At 41.1% G+C, this 20,519-nt stretch overlaps 1 protein-coding gene across 1 annotated transcript in view; it reads left to right on the plus strand.

Moving 5' to 3' along the window:
* The window catches only part of Pramel35 (PRAME like 35), a 60,684-nt gene extending 41,964 nt beyond the window's left edge, over positions 1–18,720 (plus strand). The window contains exons 2-4 of the mRNA XM_006535297.2: positions 15,488–15,801; positions 16,460–17,050; positions 18,033–18,720. Coding sequence (XP_006535360.1) covers positions 15,515–15,801; positions 16,460–17,050; positions 18,033–18,600 — 1,446 coding nt within the window. The 5' untranslated portion in view covers positions 15,488–15,514 and the 3' untranslated portion in view covers positions 18,601–18,720. The remainder of the gene's footprint in view (positions 1–15,487; positions 15,802–16,459; positions 17,051–18,032) is intronic.
* The last annotated feature ends 1,799 nt before the right edge of the window (positions 18,721–20,519 follow it).

Genomic DNA, 20,519 nt, shown 5'->3' on the forward strand with positions numbered 1-20,519 from the left:
AAAATCTTCCAAGATGAACTCTCAATTCCAAATATCTAGTTCCAAATGCAAGGGCATCCACATTCATTAAAGAAACTATAGTAAAGCTCAAAGCACATATTACACCTCACACAATAGTAATGGGAGACTTCAACAGACCACTTTCACCAGTGGACAGATCATGGAAACAGAAACTAAGCAGAGACACAGTGAAACTAACAGAGGATATGAAACAAATGGATTTAACAGATATCTACAGAACATTTTATCCTAAAACAAAAGGATATGCCTTCTTCTCAGCACCTCATGGCACCTTCTCCAAAATCAAAAATATAATTGTCAACAAAACAGGCCTCAACAGATACAAAAATATTGAAATTGTCCCATGCATCCTTTCAGATCACCATGAACTAAGGCTGATCTTCAATAACAGCATAAATAATAGAAAGCCAACATTCACATGGAAGCTGAACAACACTCTACTCAATGATTCCTCTGGTCAATGAAGGAATGAAGAAATTAAAGGCTTTTTAGAGTTTAATGAAAATGAAGCCACAACATACCCAAACTTATGGGACACAATGAAAGGATTCCTAAGAGGAAAACTCATAGCTCTGAGTGCCTCCAAAAAGAAACTAGAGAGAGCATACACTAGCAGCTTGACAGCATACCTAAAAGCTCTAGAACAAAAGGGAGCAAATATACCCAAGACGAGTAGAAGCCAGGAAATAACAAAACTCAGGGGCAGAATCAACCAAGTGGAACCAAAAAGAACTAGTCAAAGAATCAACCAAACCACTAGCTGGTTCTTTGAGAAAATCAACAAGATAGATAAACCCTTAGCCAGGCTCACTACAGGCCTCTGGGACGGTATCCTAATTATCAAAATCAGAAATGAAAAGGGAGACATAACAAGAGAACCTGAGGAAATTCAAAACACCATCAGATCCTATTACAAAAAGCTATACTTAACACAACAGGAAAACCTGGATGAAATTGCCAAATTTCTTGGGAGATACCAGGTACCAAAGTTAAATCAGGATCAGGTTAATGACCTAAACAGTCCCACAACCCCCAAAGTAGTAGAAGCATTCATTGACAGTCTCCCAACCAAAAAAAAGCCCAGAACCAGATGGGTTTGGTGCAGAATTCTATTAGAAGTTCAAAGAAAACCTGATTCTGACTCTCCTCAAACTATTACACAATACAGAAACAGAAGATACTCTACCCAATTCATTCTATGAAGCCACAATTACTCTGAAACCTAAACCACAGAAAGGCCCAACAAAGAGACAGAACTTCAGACCAATTTCCCTTATGTATATTGCTTCAAAAATACTCAATAAAATCCTCACTAACTGAATTCAAGAATACATCAAAACAATCATCCATTATGATCAACTAGGTTTCATCCTAGGGATGCATGCAGGGATGGTTTAATATATGGAAATCCATCAATGTAATCCACTATATAAACAAACTCAAAGACAAAATACACATGATCATCTCGTTAGATGCTGAGAAAGAATTTGACAAAATCCAACACCCCTTCATGATAAAAGTCTTGGAAAGATCAGGAATTCAAGACCCATACCTAAACATAATAAAAGCAATCTACAGCAAACTAGTAGCCATCATCAAACTAAATGGAGCAATCCCACTAAAATCAGGGATTAGACAAAGCTGCCCACTTTCTCCCTACCTATTCAGTATAGTACTCAAAGTCCTCCCCAGAGAAATTAGACAACATAAGTAGGTCAAGGGGATACAAATTGGAAAGGGAGAAGTAAAAATACCACTATTTGCAGATGATATGATAGTATATATATATATATATATATATATATATATATATGATCCTAAAGATTCCACCAGAGAATTCTTAAACCTGATAAGCAGCCTCAGTGCGAAGGCTGGATATAAAATTAACTCAAACAAATCAATGGCCTTTTTCTACACAAAGGATAAATAGGATAAGAAAGAAATTAGGGAAAAACACCCTTCACAATAGTCACAAGTAATATAAAATACCTTGGTGTGACTCTAACTAAGGAAGTGAAAGATCTGTATGATAAGAACTTCAAGTCTCTGAAGAAACAAAATGAGGAAGATCTCAGAAGATGGAAAGATCTCCCATGCTCATGGACTGGCAGCATGAATACAGTAAAAATGACTATCTTGCCAAAAGCTATCTACAGATTCAATTCAATCTCCATCAACTTTCAACTCAATTCTTCAACGAATTAGAAAGGGCAATCTGCAAATTCATCTGGAATAACAAAAAAACTAGGATAGCAAAATCTCTTCTCAATGATAAAAATAACTCTGGTGGAATCACCATACCATGCCTTAACTAAAGCTGTACTACAGAGCAATTGTGATAAAAATTTCATGGTACTGGTACAGTGACAGACAGGTAGAGCAATGGAATAGAATTGAAGACCCAGATATGAATCCACACACCTATGGTCACTTGATCTTTGACAAGGGAAATAAAACCATCCGGTGGAAAAAAAGACAGCATTTTCAACAAATGGTGCTGGCACAACTGGTGGTATCTTGTAGAAGAATGTGAATTGATCCATCCTTGTACAAAGCTCAAGTCTAAGTGGATCAAAGGCCTCCACATAAGACCAGAGACACTAAAATTAATAGAGGAGAAAGTGGGGAAAAGCCTCGAAGATATGGGCACAGGGGAAAAATTCCTGAACAGAACAGCAATGGCTTGTGCTGTAAGATCAAGAATTGACAAAAGGGACCTCATAATATTGCAAAGCTTCTGTAAGGCAAAAGACATTGTCAATAAGAAAAAATAGGCCACCAACAGATTGGGAAAGAATTTTTACCAATCCTAAATCTGATAGGGGACAAATATTCAATATATACAAAGAGCTCAAGAAGCTGGACTCCAGAAAATCAAATAACCCCATTTAAAAATGGGGTTCAGAGCTAAGCAAAGAATTCTCAACTGAGGAATACGGAATGACCGAGAAGCCCCTGAAAAAATGTTCAACATCCTTAACCATCAGGGACATGCAAATCAAAACAACCTTGAGATTCCACCTCACACCAGTCAGAATGGCTAAAATCAAAAATTCAGGTGACAGCAGATGCTGGCGAGGATGTGGAGAAAGAGGAACACTAGCCAGGCATGGTGGCACATGCCTTTAACTCCAGCACTCGGGAGGCAGAGGCAGGAAGATTTCTGAGTAAGAGGTCAGCCTGTTCTACAAAGTGAGTTCCAGGACAGCCAGGGTTACACAGAATATCCCTGTCTTGAAAAACAAAATCAGAGCCGGGCATGGTGGTGGCACACGCCTTTAATCCCAGCACTCGGGAGGCAGAGGCAGGTGGATTTCTGAGTTTGAGGCCAGCCTGGTCTACAAAGTGAGTTCCAGGATAGCCAGGGCTATACAGAGAAACCCTGTCTCAAAAAATTAAAAAAAAAGAAAGAAAGAGAGAGAGAGAAAGAGAGAGAGAGACAGAGACAGAGACAGACAGAGAGAGAGAGAGAGAGAGAGAGAGAGAGAGAGAGAAACAAAAACAAAACAAACAAAACAACAACAACAAAAGCCAGGCATGGTGGCACATACCTTTAATCCCAGTACTCAGGAGGCAGATTTAGAGTTCAAGGCCAGCCTGTTCTACAGAGTGAGTTCCAGGACAGCCAGGGCTACACAGAAAAACCCTGTCTCAAAAAAACCAAAAAAAAAAAAAAAAAAAAAAAAAAAAAAGAGGAACACTCTTCCACTGCTGGTGGAACTGCAATCTTGTACTACCACTCTGGAAGTCAGTCTGGAGGTTCCTTGAAAAATTGGACATTCTACTGGAAGATCCAGCAATACCTCTCCTGGGCATATACCCAGAAGTTCCAACTGGTAATAAGAACACATGTTCCACTATGTTCAGAGCAGCTTTATTTATAATCGCCAGAAGCTAGAAAGAACCCAGATGTCCCTCAACAGAGGAATGGATACAGAAATTGTGGTACATTTACACAATGGAGTACAACTCAGCTTTTAAAAAGAATGGATTTATGAAATTCTTGGATAAATGTATGTATCTGGAGATTATCATCCTTAGTGAGATAACCCAATCACAAAAGAAGTCATTAGATATGCACTCACTGATAAGTGGATATTAGCCTAGAAACATAGAACACCCAAGATACAATTTGCAAAACACAAGAAAATCAAGAAGAGGGAAGACCAATGAGTGGATACTTTATTCCTCCTTAGTATAGGGAATAAAATACCCATGAAAGGAGTTACAGAGACAAAGTTTGGAGCAAAGATGAAAGGATGGACTATCCAGAGACTACCCACCGGGGGATCCATCCCATTATCAGCCACCAAACCCAGACACTATTGCATATGCCAGAAAGATTTTGCTGAAGGGACCCTGATATAGCTGCCCCGTGTGAGGCTCTGCCAGTGCCTGGCAAATACAGAAATGGATGCTCACAGTCATCTATAAGATGGAACACAGGGCCCCCTGTGGAGTAGCTAGAGGAAGCACCCAAGGTGAAGGGGTCTGCAACCCTATAGGTGGAACAACAATATGAACTAGCCAGTGCCCCCGAGCTCATATCTCTAGCTGCATATGTAGCAGAAGATGGCCTAGTCTGTCATCACTGGGAACAGAGGACCCTTGGTATTGCAAACTGTTTTTTGTTTTTGTTTTTTTTTTTTTTTTTTGATTTTTCGAGACAGGGTTTCTCTGTGTAGCCCCGGCTGTCCTGGAACTCACTCTGTAGACCAGGCTGGCCTATAACTCAGAAATCTGCCTGCCTCTGCCTCCCAAGTGCTGGGATTAAAGGCTTCACCATCATGCCCGGCTGGTATTGCAAACTTTATATGCCCAGATCAGGGGAATGCCAGGGCCAAGAATGGAGGGGGTGGGTAGGGGAGCAGGGTAGAGGGAGGCTGTAGGGAACTTTAGGGATAGCATTTGAAATGTATATAAAGAAAGTATCTAAGAAAAAAAAGAAAAAAGAAAACAAGCTGTTCTTAAGACTAAAGCTCACTTTAAGGAGACAAAGGCCTTCTCCATGTTCCTGGTTCTCTCATAATCCAGGGAACTACAGCTCCCTACTTCCAAGCTTCTAGAATTGTACTCTCTCTCTTATCAAGTCTAAATATTGAAAACCGTTCCTGTATTGAACCCCAGCACCCATTCTTTATGGTTGTCTCTGTGAAAATGTTTCCATCTATAACCCAGGCTACACTCAAACTAAAGAAGATCCTGTCTCTACCTCCATGTGTAGTATGATCCTTTAGCTTGGCTAGCTCGAGTGGCATCATGTGTACACAATGTCCAAAGTTGTCCCTTCTTGAGGTTTCCCTAGTATGGGCTGAAGAAATGGTTCAGGAGTTAAGAGCACTAGGGATACAGCACACACAAGTTGCCATGTGAATGTTGGGAAATAAACCAGAGCTGTGTGTCAGAGCAGCCAGTGCTGCTACGGAATCCTGAGACAAAGCCAGGTGCAGTAGAACACAAGTGTAATCCCAGCACTTGGAAGGAGGCAAGAAGACCTCCAGCCTGGTCTACTATGCGAGTTACAGAACAGTCAGACTTACAATGAGACCATGACTTGGAAAATACAGAACAAAACAAAACAAAACAAAACAAAAGCAAATAAACAAAACAGAAATCAAAGACAAAAGAAAAACACACTAGTTGAAACAGGACAAAATAAACCAACAGAAAAAAAAAGAGAGACCCAAAAAGAAGAAACAAACAAACAAACAAACAAAAACAACAACTAAAACTATCCCTTACAGATAAAGAGCACAATCAAAGACAGAGGAATCCAGTAAAAACAGGAAATTTGCAACCTGACTATAAAAACAAAGGAACTGTAATTTAAAAGCAAAACAAAATAAATAAACAAAGGGGCCTGATACATTCTTCTCAGACAAAAGCTTTAAAATGCCTTTGAGTTTCTTTGTTTTGGCACCAACTGCTGGACATTCAGGCTCTCCTTAATAGTGGGATTTGCTTCCACGTGGAGACTCCAATTGACTGGAGCAGAGTTTCATCTGCAAGTCTTCATGGATTGGAGATAGCTTCTGTGTTGGGAATGGGAACGTATATCTACTTCTTCTCTCAAGGCTGTTATGAGATGTGGTACAAGCTTGTGCAAGCCATATGCATGCTGCTTCAGCCTCTCTGAGTTCATATGAGCATCAGAAGGCCTGGTGTCTTCAGTTGAGGGAGAGTTGCTATGAACAGAGTTGAGCAAGTGTCTTTTTGGTATTGTGGGTCCTCTTTGGTTATATGTCTAGGAGTGGTAAAACTGGTCTAGAAGGTAGGCAGTTTCTCACATTTCTGAGAAAGTGTCAGATTTATTTCACAAGTGGTTGTCCAAGTTTGTACTCTCACCAGCAATGGGAAAGTGTTCCCCTCTTTCCATAAACTCCCCAACATGAACTGTCAGTGGTGGTTTTGATCCTAGCCATAATGATATATACATAATGGAATCTCACAGTCATTGGGATTTGCATCTGTCAGATGATTTGGAATGTTGAACATTTATTTAGGTGCTTCTCAGCATGTAGAGAATCCTCTGTTGAAATATTCTGTATAATTCTATAGTACCCCATTTTTAAATTGAGGTATTTAGTTTGTGGATATCTAATGCTTTGTGTATTTATAGGGTTATCACCATTTATAGTGATATCACCCCTCTGTCAGATGTGGGTTGGTGAGGATGTTCTTCCAATCTTTAGGCTGCAATTTTGGCCTGCTGATGAACTCCTTTGACAAATAGAAGCTTTTCAGTTTCATCAAGTGCCATTATTCATTGCTGATCTTATTGCCTGAGCTATGGGTTTCTGTTCAGAAATTTATCTCCTGTGTCAGTGTGTTCAAGGCTAATCCCCCACTGTAGTGGATATTTCTGGTTTTCAACTTGACTATATCTGGAATGAACTGCAATCCAGAATTGGAAGGCTCACCTGTGATCCTGATCTTGAGACTGAGAGATACAAGATTCTGCCCTGGATCTTGGCATGGAGATCTCGAGGCATTGTGGCTATGAATCTCAGGAGACTAAAGCAAGGAGATCTATAAATTCAAGGTCATCTGGGGCAAAGTAAGTTCCAGATTTAGGTGTGGTGGTACACACCTTTAATCTGGGCCACACCTTCTACTGGCGACTTACACAAAAGTGGAAGAAGAAAGACTCTCTCTTCTCTGTGTGTGTGGGACTCAGCAACTGCTAGATCCTTGGACTTCCATTCACATCTGCTGCTGACCATTGTTGGGGAGTTGGACTACAGACTGTGAGTCATCATCAGTTCCCTTACTATACAGTGACTACCAGTAAGTTCTCTAACTCTAGAAAACCTTGACAAGTACATCCACTTCCTCTTGTGTTACATGCTGTGTATCCATTTTTATGTTGAGGTTTTGATCAGTTAGACTTGAGAGTATTGGAGGATAATAAATACAGAGCAGTTTGCTTTCTTATACATGCAGATGCCCAGTTAGACAGGCACAATTGGATAGGGATGATTTCTTTTTTACAATGTCTCTTTAGCATTCTCTGTTAAAAGTCTAGCGTCCATGCTTGATAGCTATGTGGGTTTATTTCTGGGTCTTCAGTTAAATTCCATTGATCAATTTATCTGTTTTACTGCCAATACCACACAGTTTTCGTTATACTATGGGCATGTAATACTACTTCAGATCAGAGAAGGTGATACTTCTAGGAATACATTTGTTGTAGAGGATTGTGGTCCTTGGTCTCAGTCCAATGGTTGCCTGTGAATGTCTGCAATTGTCTTAGGTGCTATTAGAACCTCTCAGAGGACAGCCACACCAGGCTCCTTTATATAAGCACATCTTGTCATCAACAATACTATAGGTTTTTGATGTCTGCTGATGGGATGGATCTAAGGATGCCTGTTCCTGGGTGGCTCTTTCTTCAGTCTCTGCTCCAGTTTTTGTCCCTGTTCTTCCTTTAGACAGGAACAATTCTAGGTTAAAATTTTTGAGATCGGTAGCTGGGCGGTGGTGGTACAAACCTTTAATCTCAGGTCTTGGGATGTAGAGACAATCAGATTTCTGAGTTCAAGGCCAGCCTGGTATACAAAGTGGGTTCCAGAACAGCCAGGGTTACACAGAGCAACCCTGTCTCAAAAAAAAATTTTTTTTTAGATGGGTGTGTGGTACTTTCCCTCAACTAGAAGCCATTCCTAGCCACTGGAGGTGGTCTCTTAAGGTTCTGTCTCCCCTCTGTTGCATATTTCATATTGAACTTTATTGTTTGCTTGCTTGGTTATTTATTGTTTGAACGATTTCTTTATTCTCCTTTTTGCTCTTGATCTTCTCGGTACGAATAATATTCTGAGACAACATGGTTGTTCTTTACCTAGGGATAATTTAGAATTTCAATTCCCAGAGATCTTCTTGCCTTGGTCTTCCGGCTGGAAGGATTACTATGTGAGCCAAGACACCTGGTTATGTTTTCCTCATTTGTGACCAGCATGGGCCAGAGGGAAATTCACCTGGGAGCCATAATATATCCTTGAAAATACATGCACAAAACCATAAAATACCATTGTAAGAGGACATAACAAATACCCTTGTGCAGAACCTTTGGGGCCTACTTGTAGGAATTGGGCAAGAATTTGACATTGGGCTAGGACAGTGCAGTAGGCTCATATAAGAATATTTATCTTGGGCTAATGCAAAGCTCAAGGAAAACTCGGCAGAGGAATGTGTGGCAATTGTTTTACCTTGTTCATCTTGATAAACCCAGAGACATAGTGATCAGGGGACTTTGTTTGTTTGTTTGTTTTTGTCAATAGACTTTTTATTGGTTATTTTATTTATTTGCATTTCAATGTTCTCCCCTTCCCCATTTTGCCCTCTGGAAACCCTCATCCAAACCCCTTTCTCCTTGTTTCTATAAACGTGATCCCATACCCACCCACTACTGACTCTCCAACCTGGCATCCCCTACACTGGAGCATCAAGCCTTCACAGGACTGAGGGCCTCTCCTCCCATTGATGCCCAACAAGGCCATCCACTGACATACATGCAGCTAGAGCAATGGGTCCCTATGTGTGTACACTTTGGTTGGTGTTTCAGTCTCTGGGAGCTCTTGGGTTGTGTTGCTCTTCCTATGGGGCTGCAAACCCTTTCAGCTCCTCCAGTCCTTTTACTAACATCTCCATTGGGGACCCCTTACTCGGTACATTGTTTATTGCCTTGTTTGTTCTTTGACCTAAAACTGACTTTATCCTTTGCATGTATTTAGACTGGTATAAAAGCAGACTAGAGAAAAGTGAATCTGCTTAGGACGTAGCACTGGCTGGAGTCATGGAATAATGTTGTCTAATGGTCATTGTCTTTTCAATCATCATTCCCAACCTTGAGACCCTGTTGCCTGACAGAGCTGGCTTGATCACATTTTACAGTTATTTATCAGTTCTGGAATAAAGAGGTGAGCTTTATGCTTTGCCAATCTTCTACTATGGTAGTACTCAGAAAGCAGAGCCAGGAGGATGGCTTCATCCACCTTGGAGGGAATTCTGTGGTGTGACTCCAGTAGTACAGTCCTTGCTTGGCATTCACAATTAAGGTTATAAATCACTCCATGATCTAGACAAATGGGGCATGCCTGTGTTCCCAGAACACGTGAGTCTGAATAGAGGCTCAGAAATCCAATGGTATCTTTGCTGTAATAGATAGTGTGAGGCAAACCTGTTCTATATTAAAATATTTTCAAAACAAGTTAAAAAGTGTGTCAGGGAGAGGCATAACATCAATGATTCTAAAAAGTCGGAGCAGGTTTGAGAAAGGAAGGATCAGTGGACATGGAGAGATGATCAGGGTTTCCTGGGCAGAGAGAAAATCTCTAGGATTAGGAGATTTTCAGAATACCTGATATTTGCAGAACACATAAATTCAATGCCCAACAAGTGTGATTGTGGCTTGGAACTACCTTTAGCTTCAGTGTTTCTGGAATCCTCTTCCCTTTCCTAGACTTAATAAGCACTATGACAACATGCAGACACACACACACACACACACTCACACAGAGACCTTGGATGATTCAGACCTAAAGGGGAAAGGCTCAGGGAATCCTGTAGAAGAGAACAAAGAAAGAGGAATAGAGTCAGAGGAAATGGTGGACATCAAGGAAGCCAGAGCTTCTTAAACAAACACAGGAGAACTAACACACACAGAGAGAGACTAAAGTAGACTAAAGTAGAATTCTCAGGGCTTGTGTGGGTCTATTCCACATGGGGTATCAGTGTTGAGAAAAAAGTAGACTGACACAAGCTCCTATCCCAAACCCAGAAATTACTGAAAACCATTTACAAATGAAAAATTAGTTTTCTCAAATGGACTCTCCTTGAGGGTACAAGTCTCATTCATATGGGCAGGTCTACTGGCCAACACAAAGTGAACTCAGAGGCCTCTTTGGAGGTCCTAGGTCTCATAATGTTTTGACAGGCCTCTTTTGGGTTTTTTTGGATTTGCTTTTTAATTTAATTCTTTTTTTTTTTTAATTTACCTTAAATCCCCCACTAACTGTTCTTTTCCAGGTCAGACCCTAGTTCACTACTTCTAGGTACCTTCTTACCATGTTCTCTGAGTAGGTGGAAGTTCCCTGGGTATCCCCACACCCTGGTACTTTTAGTATTTTTAAGGCAGGGCATATCCTCTCCCACTGAGGCCAGGCAAAGCAGCTCAGCTAGAAGAACACACCCCACAAACAGGCAATGGCTTCTGAAGTGGCCTTCAGTCCAGTTGTTAGGGGACCGACGTGAAGACCAAGCTAAAAATCTCCTACATCTGTGTGGGGAGGCCTATGCCCAGCCCATGTTCTCTTTGGTTGGGGTTTCAGTTTCTGAGAGTCCCAAAGGTCCCGGTTAATTTACGCTGTTGGACTTCTACAGAGTTTTTATCCCCTTTGGGACCTTTGCTCATATATTAGGGCTACCAATTTTGTATTTTTATTGGATTCTTGTGTGTGTGAGATCCTGTCCTGTATCTATATGTATTCCTTGTGGTTTTTCATTGGTTCTTTATCCTCCATTTCTTTGTTTTGTCATACTACAATATGTAACAGTTACCTAGGACTTATATTTCATCAATGTCTTCATATTTTTGCTGGATCCCAAAAATGTGTTGGTGGTCTAGAAACCACTAGACCCTGAAGTGGTTTCTCTCCTTAAACCTGTGGGTCCCATTGCAGAATTCAGGCTTGGTAACAAGTGCCATTGATCACTGAGGAACTCACAGCCTACTAAGTAAGCTCCCTTAAAGTTTTTTCTTAGAAAACACTTTTTTGTTCCATTTTTTGTTTTTAGTTTTTTTCAGACAGAGTTTCTGTTTAACAGACATGGCTGACCCAGAACTCAAATTGTAGACCAGACTAGCTGAAACTCCAAGGTCCACCTACATCTGCCTCCTTAATTCTGAGATTAAAGGCCTATTGTAGCATCTCTCACCTAACTAGATTTTGTTTTTATTTGGTTTGGTTTGGGTTTTGAGAGAGTGTTTCTCTATTTTGGAGCCCTCCCTGTCCCACACTTTAATCTGTAGATCAGTCTGGGGTCTAAAGATCCAGCTCCTCCCCTTGCCTCCAGGGTGCTGGGATTAAAGTCAGGTGCTACCCCACCCTGCTCTGCCTTAATTGTAAAACAAACCCTTAGTCCTTAGGCTTCACTGGTTAAGAATTATCTGCTTAGATAAAACTAGACTTGAACTCACTGTGCCCAGTTTACCTTTACCTACAGAGTACAGGGATTAAAGGTGTTTGCCACCATTCCTTTTACAAATTTAATTCTCTTAAAGATTTAGCCTGGCAGTGGTGGCACACACCTTTATTCCCAACCCAACACTTGAAAGGCAAAGGCAGGCAGATTTCTGAGTTCGAGGCCAGTCTGGTATACACAGTGAGTTCCAGGACAGCCAGACCTACACAGAGAAACCCTGTCTTGAAAAAAAACAAAACAAAACAAAACAAAAAACGTTTTGTTCTCCATGTTTTGGTGTTTTTCCTGAATGTATGAATGTTCAGCAAATGAACGCCTGGTGTCCAAGAAGGTCAGATGGAGTTTTCAGGTTTCCGGAAACTGGAGTTACAGATCATTTCAAGCCACCATGTAGGTGTTCAGAATAGAGTATTAATAGGTGCTCATTATTGTGGAGCAAACTCTTTGGCACATGTCCCACTCCTGATTTCATCTTGGGCAAATCATTCTGGTCATATCAAACCTGACACATTATCTGTTTTCTGTCAGCCAAAGGCAACATCTCCCTCAGACCCTCCAATTTCTGTTTGCCTTTAGGTCTATTTAGAAGTAGACTCAAATGTAAGCTCAAGCTGTCCTTCTATTTACCATAAGGCTGAGGACAGCTTTGAATTGATTCCCCGGCTTCAACAGTTCAACTCTTGAACTGTTGAGTTTCCAGGCATAGCCATTATGTCTGCTGCATACAGTGCTGGAGAGAGGAATGGCTGTATGCTGGGTAGCTCCTTACACACTGAGTGCACACCCAGCACACTTGGACAATGTTAATGGAATCAGACAATGCTCCTTCCTCTAACATTTATGTAGGTGCTACTGCAGTTTATTGAAAAAAACATCCAATTCAGGCCTTGAGCTCCAGAACATACTCCTGTCTATTAAAAACTCTTTGTCCCAGATCCAGTTACAATAATATCGATGAATTATTTTCTGTCTATGATCATCAATAGATTAAACCCTGATCTGAGGCAAATCAGACTGACTTTGTGCACATGAATAAAATTGGCCCAGGTGTGGTGTTTCTCAACATTAATCCTAGCAGCAAGAACTATGCTGAGGCAGGAGGATTGCTAGAACTTAGAGTTTAGAAACAACCCTGGCTTCACAGCAAGACCCAATCCTGTAGCAACCTCAAAACTATGTAATCATAAGGCAAATGAAGGAGAAAATCTACAAATTCAGTGATGTTTTATTAAGTAACAAGTGAAATGTTTGAGTGGTATGGTATGCTATGGAGGTATTCTCATTGAGAGCTCTGGTGCAATCAATGAAATGGCTGGATGTTACATATAGAATTAAAAGGGCAGAGTTTAACCATCCAATCTAATTCTAGTTTGAGGTTGAATTACATGGCTGCAATAGGAAGGGTTATTCAGAGAGGCTTCAGTGGAGACAGAAAATATTCAGATCTGGAGATTGGGTAACTACCAGGGTTGTCTAGGACTCAGAGACCTATCTGCAGTACTCAGAACTGGTATGTAATTGGTTTCCCTAGGGTCAAGCAGTTTGATTTGAAACCCTTTAGATTCCGGGGTAGTACAGGAAATTTCATTTTCTGTCTCTTTAGTAAAACACATTGAAGACCTTGGGTTTCATTCCCGATGACGTTTTAGCCTCATCTCCACTATATCTCTAAGATAACTTGTATATTTCATTACTGTGCTTGATATATTTTTTGACACAAGAATTTTCTAAGATGTTGGGCGTGTTGCTCTGGGTTAGCTGAAATCAGATCATTCTGACTAATGTGGTCTTTCATATTTCCTTTCACTGAAATGATGATTTTTTTTTTTTTGTGAGTCCCTAGCTCATGTAACTTTGATCATCTTTAACTCTGATCATCCTGGTAGCTGGAATTACATTTGTAAGTTACTCAAATGTCTTACCTTAGTCTTTGCTTTAGATCATTTTCACATAGCTGTGGTTTTTGGATAACGTCTGCTTTTGGAACCAAGGTGAGCCTGACAGTCTTGGTAGGAACCCACAGATGTTATCCTCCTTACTGGAAATTCAATATTGTTATACAACACAGGAACTTTTTGGTTGTATTATTGTTTCTTTCCTTGTTTGTTTTTGTTGTTGTTGTTGTTGTTTGATTGCTGGTCTGTTTCTTTGTTGTTTTGTCCTTTTTTTTTTCTTTTTTACTACTAAATTTAATTTCTCTTCAACTTAGTTTTACAGTCCAGTCATTATTCCCTTCCTGGTCTGCCATTTGTTCCTCATCACATTCTTCCTTCTCATCACCCCACCCTTTTGATAATTTTACATATTTACATTTAAAATGTTATCTCTCTTCCAGGCTTCACCTCACAAACCCCCTCCCATGATACTTTCCCTTTACCTCTAAAACATTACTCCCCCACCTACCCACACACTCCTGCCTCACCCTTCACTATGACAATAGGCCTCCAAAGGACAAGGGGCCTCCTCTCTGAAATAAGCCATTTGCTACATATGTTATCAGGAACCATAGACCCACTCATGTATGCTCCTTGTTTGGAGACTTAGTCCCTGGGAAATCTGAGAGGTCCACTTAGTTGATGTTGTTTTTCTTCCTATGAGGTTGTAATCCCCTATATCTCCTTAAATCCTTCCCTATCTCTTCCATTGGGGTCCACATGCTCAATGCAAAGGTTGCCTGTGAGTATCTGCAGTTGTCCTTAGACAGGTGGTGGCACAGCCTCTCAGAGGACAGTCATATGTTGACAACAGCAATAGTGTTTAGGTTTGGTGTCTGCTGATTTTATACATCCCAAGATCCCAGTCTCTCAAGCGCCTAATCTTCAGTCTCTGAACTATCTCTTTTCCCTGTTTTTCCTTTAGTCAGGAACAATTCTAGGTTAAAATTTTTGAGATGGATGAGTGGCCCCTTCCCTCATTAGGGAGCCATGCATATCGACTGGGGTGTCCTCTTCAAGTTCTATCTCCTCTATGTTCCATATTTCAGCTAGGATCATCTGTACTGGGTCCTGGGAATCTCTTCCATTTTGCTTCCTGTTGGGAGCTATTAAGACAACTCTTGATCTCTGAATTGGGCCTCTCCCACCGAGAAGAAAAAGGGGTCAAGAGCGGGCCAGGGACACATGGATTCCGAGAACCATGGGATGTTCTAGCCCTAGGTCATCACTGATGTCCTGACCACACCCTGATACCACCAAGCTTCCTGCTTCCCTGTGTAGCTGCCAAAAGAAAGAATTTCTATTGCCCCCCCTCCCATAAGTACTTCTCCTTTTGCCTGTATTGGCCCACCCCTCCCACTGATAAGTGTCTGTACTTCCCCTTTTGCTTGTGCATTTAAGCCTTGGATCTTTCTCAATACATTGGGGTCTTGATACAACTTCAGAACGGTTTCCGTGTCCTTACTCGTACAAGGCCCTCGTCTCTCTCTACCTCCCATTAAGTTATTAGGAGGAGGTCCCCTCGAGATCCTCAAATAACTGGACGTGTTGGACAGGTCAGCTTCCTTTCATTCTTTCCTTTGTAAAGAAAGGGAAACACATAAAAATATTTTGACCCCAAAATTATGTGTCCATTAGAGTACTAGAGAGGCTCCCATGATGCCAGTGTGGGAGTCTGTCTTTACACCACCAGTTTAGGATACAGAAATAAATTGATGTCTCTAGCACTGTAACTCTAGAGCAGTAATTCAGAAACTAAATGGTTAATGTGGTGGTGAGGAAGTAGTATAAAGTTGTCTTGAATATGTATTCTTTTCTAAATGCTTCCCCAGGAGCCTTCTTCCTGAAGACCTGAGAGGATGAGTGGTCAGACCCCACCCACACTCCAGAAGCGAGCAAGGCAGACACAGCTGAGAGATGAGGCTTTGGCCATATCCCCTCTGGGGAACGTGCCAGCTGTGTACGTCCCATGGCTGTTCCAAGAGGCCTTTGCTGGCAGACACAACTCGCTCATAAAGACAATGGTGGCAGCCTGGCCTTTCCAATATCTCCCTGTGGGGCCATTGATAAATATGCATAACCTGGAAACCTTGCAAGCTCTGCTAGATGGTGTAGACAGGAGACTGACAAGAAAATTTCCCCCCGGGTAAGCATATCCAAGTATTGTATATGGGAGCGTAAAGAGTACACAGTAGACATTGCCAGGGAGAATGGCTTTGTCCTAAGTCTATTAGATGCTTCTGATTGCATAAACAAGCAGAGATACAAGGTTCTTGAAATCTACTCTTTACTTGTAGAGAGCACATTTGGATATGGATTAGACTTGAATATGGACTAGAGTAGACTTAGCCTCACAGTAGAATGAGCCTATCCCTGGCCTTCACAGTAATAATAATAATAATAATTACTATTATTATTATTATTATTATAGTAATAATAATAGTAGTAGAAATAGTAATAGAAATGATGTATACCTTAGTGAAAGAAAAGTATTCAAGTGTACAGAAGCCCAGGAAAGCTTTTGTAGCATGCCTGAGTCCACCTTGGATATCAAAGTGCTTAAAAACAAAGACTGTAGCAGTGTGGGGCATGGTAGCACACGCCTTTAATCCCAGCACTTGGGAGGCAGAGGCAGTCGGATTTATGAGTTTGAGGCCTGCCTTGTCTACAGAGTGAGTTCCAGGACAGCCAGGGCTAAACAGATAAACCCTGTCTCAAAAAAAAAAAAGCTTTAGCAGGGAGGAGACCTGAGTTTAGACATATGTATCAAGAAGACTGCTGACATTCATAAGTTTCACCCACAGGAGGCCAAAACTTCAGGTTCTCGACATGAGAAATGTGCACCATGGCTTCTGGAACATAGGGAGCGATGCAAATGACAGTGACTCTGATGCAGAGACCTTGGATGAAAAGCAAGTAGTGAAGGCCCTTCCCAGATATGCACTGAGGCAGCGTCTGAAGATCATAGTTGATCTGTCAATCAGTTCTCAGCTCAATGAAGAAAAAGCATATTTCTTGAATTGGGCCAAGCAGAGAAAGGGGTCCATAAATTTCTGCTGTACAAAGATGAAGATCTGGGATGCACCAGACAAAGTTATCAGAGAAATCATGAATGTTTTTCATCCAGAGCACATTACAGAATTAGAACTGTATACCGACTGGACTCTGTTGCGGCTGGCACATTTTGCTCCCTACTTTGGGCAGATGAAAAATCTTGAAAAAGTCTTCCTGGCACCACTCCACAAGAATACCTCCCCTATTATGAATATAACAGGGGCCTCAAAAGTCAAGTGTATCAAAAAGATTATTTCTCAGTTTTCCAAATTCAACTGTCTCCAACATGTCTTCATGAAACGTGTCCATTTTCTCAGAGACCACCTGCATCAGATCCTAGGGTAAGCAAGTCAGCTACCAAAGCAAATCTGTCTCTCTTCTCTTAAGGATTAGTGGTACATAATGCCTGCCACTCACTAGGAACAAAATTTAGATACTCATAACACTCTGAAAGTTATGTCTTGTTTCCATGTATACTGAGATATGCAAGGGAAATTTTACAAGTTAATTCAGTCAACTGAAATAAGCACTCATGGAGTACAGAAGTGATTTGATCTAAGGGGAGGTCAGTTCTAGTAAGCATGGGCTGTAATTCTTCGTCAATCATGCCCACTCAATCAAATGGAAAGGGACCAGCAGGGGAGTGTGTAGTAAGGTGTCAGGGTACACATCAGCTCAGTGTGAACATGAACTATATGCTCAGATCTGTGGGAACAGCCTTCTATCTCTGCCCAGTTCCCTTGGATGAAATGTTTTGAGCGAGCCCAAGCAGCACTGAGTGCATGGGACAAGGAGTATAACTTGGACTGAAACTTAGAGCCAGCATGACTGCAGAGGGAATGATAGAATGCAGATTCAATGAGTTTATCAAAATCCTGTCAGGGGTTTCTTGGGTTGGAAGCTCAATCTTCTGTGTGCTTGCTTGCTTGCTTGCTTTTTTTTTTTTTTTTTTTTTTTTTTTTTTTTTTTTTTTTTGGTCTTTTGGAGACAGGGTTTCTCTGTGTAGTCCTGGAACTCAGAAACCCTCCTGCCTCTTCCTCCTGAGTGCTGGCATTAAAGGCATGTGCCATCAAGCCCAGCTTCTGTGTGCCTTCTTAGCTTAAGTGATGAACTGGTTTTCGGCTTGAGGGTGAGGCCCAAGGGTGAATTGCGAGATTGTCATGACTGAGCAGTTTCCAACAGGAAGCATCACAGATGTTGTCCTTGATCATTTACTTAAACTGACCTTGGGGCACTTGGTTCATTCTACCACTGTGTACATCCCAGCCAAACCTTTACAACACCACTTGCCAGAACTAACCCTCTGGTCTCCTCTATCCCTAGGTGCCTGAGGACGCCCTTGCAGACCCTCTCCATCACTCACTGCCTAATTTCACAGACAGACTTGGATTCCTTTTCCTGCTGTCACAACCTTTTTAAGTTAAAAAATCTGGAAATCAGAGGAGTGACATTATTTGCTCTCGATCTTATGCCTCTGAGAGGTCTCCTAGGAAAACTGGCAGGTACTCTTAAGTCTCTGGATTTTCAGTGGTGTAGCATGAAGGACTCCCAGCTCATTGTCCTCTTACCTGCCCTCAGTCAATGCTCTCAGCTCAACCAGATCAACTTCTACAGCAATGACTTCTCCATGGCCATCCTGAAGGACCTTTTGCAGCACACAGCCACCTGGAGCAAGATGAATGTGGAACAATACCCTGTCCCTCTGGAGTGCTATGATGCATTGGGTCATGTCTCCAGAGAAAGATTTGTGGAACTTTGTCAGGAGCTCATGGATACCCTCAGGGCCAAAAGAGAGCCTAAGAGCATATCTTTTGCAACAAATGTCTGCCAAAATTGTGGCAAGACCTGTGTCTATGGCCAGGGGGCAAGGCTTTGTTCCTGTTTGCAGTAAACATGGATACAGGACTTCTGACTATGAATAAATGACATGCTTGGGACACATCTCTCATCCAAGGTGCTCAGAGACTGTGACTTCAGACACTTCCCATATGGTTAGAAGTAAAGAGATGGGTAGTGACTGGGACCCTGAATGCTTAGATTGAAATGTGGACTATTCTAATAGACTGTTGGACCAGGGGCATGATGGAGTCAGAAAAACAGTTTGGCATTTATATGTGGCTTCTGCCCAGACAGTATATATAGATGCTTTTTGTGTACCTATCAACCTGGATGATGTCTCCCCGGGGTCTTGGACTTTTTCCAACCTTACTACCAGGTTCAGTGTCAGGATGATAGAATAGGTCCAGGTTTGGAAAGACACTGTTGTTTTATGAAGGAAGCAAAGTTCCAGGTGAATATGGCATGTATAAAATAAAAGTTTTCTTGACACATCTTTCCCTAGTCTCTTGCCTGGGCTACACGTATAACACTTTTGGGTGGCTGATCAGTTATGTGCACAAAACATTTACATTAATGTGAGCAACATAGACACAAATCTTGTGAAGAGGGATTAAAATGATCACAGATGGTTAATATCCAGTATGTTGAGACCACAAGGCACCTTGGACCCATCAAAGATGCCTAAAGGTAAGAAGACAACATAAAGCAAAGAAAAACAGGCTTTCCATTCTAGCTTTGAACTCCTGAACTTTTGGTCATGCCTTAATGAGCTTACTAACAAGAACCTCTATATACAGTCTTTATGCCACATGTCTCTAGAGCTCAATTCCCTTGGAGTCCCAAACTCTATGAAGTAACCATAGTGTATAAAAAGGTGCCCACTATTATGCAGGTACCTTTGCTACATAAAGTATTTACTTTCAAAAAGACGTGTATTTTAAGTCTTCAATTTTATTAAAAGCAAAAGAAAAATCTCCTTTGCCTAGTCATTAACCCTTTCTGTATGGTAAACTATCAATAAAACAATTTATCGTTACTCTGTATTTACGGAACACTTAGAACATGAGTTCTCTGTTTAAATATCATTGTTATTTTCTGCATTGAATAGCATAGCTAAACTTAAGGCCTCAGCAACAGATGCCCTCTGGAGATAAGTCAAAATGTACACATTGATGCAAGGCTTGTCACAATTCAAAAGGTGGATAAAGGAATCAGCTATTGTTGGATACATGGACATTTAGGCTGGCTTAAGGGATAGAAGAAGACAAAGAAACAACAAACCTCTCTCAGGCTCTTTTCTGTCTTTCCCCACAACCTGACTCCCTGTCTGAATGTCCAGTTCTCTGGCCTTGTTCCTTCGGACCAGTCAACTCACCTGAGATTTGCTAATAATAAACATGCATTCAAGTTCCTTAAACAAGAAAGCCATATATATTTTTTTAAATGCTCCAAATACAAGGGCAGCCACATTCATTAAAGAAACTTTAGTAAAGCTCAAAGCACACGTTGCACCTCACACAATAATAGTGGGAGACTTCAACACACCACTTTCACCAATGGATAGATCATGGAAACAGAAACTAAACAGGGACACAGTGAAACTAACAGAAGTTATGAAACAAATGGATCTGACAGATATCTACAGAACATTTTATCCTAAAACAAAAGGATATACCTTCTTCTCAGCACCTCATGGTACCTTCTCCAAAATTGACCACATAATAAGTCACAAAACAGGCCTCAACAGATTCAAAAATATTGAAATTGTCCCATGTATCCTATCAGATCACCATGCACTAAGGCTGATCTTCAATAACAAAATAAATAACAGAAAGCCAACATTCACGTGGAAACTGAACAACACTCTTCTCAATGATACCCTGGTCAAGGAAGGAATAAAGAAAGAAATTAAAGACTTTTTAGAGTTTAATGAATATGAAGCCACAACGTACCCAAACCTTTGGGACACAA

This window comes from Mus musculus, chromosome 5 (assembly GCF_000001635.26).
Source record: "Mus musculus strain C57BL/6J chromosome 5, GRCm38.p6 C57BL/6J".
Taxonomy (NCBI): domain Eukaryota; kingdom Metazoa; phylum Chordata; class Mammalia; order Rodentia; family Muridae; genus Mus; species Mus musculus.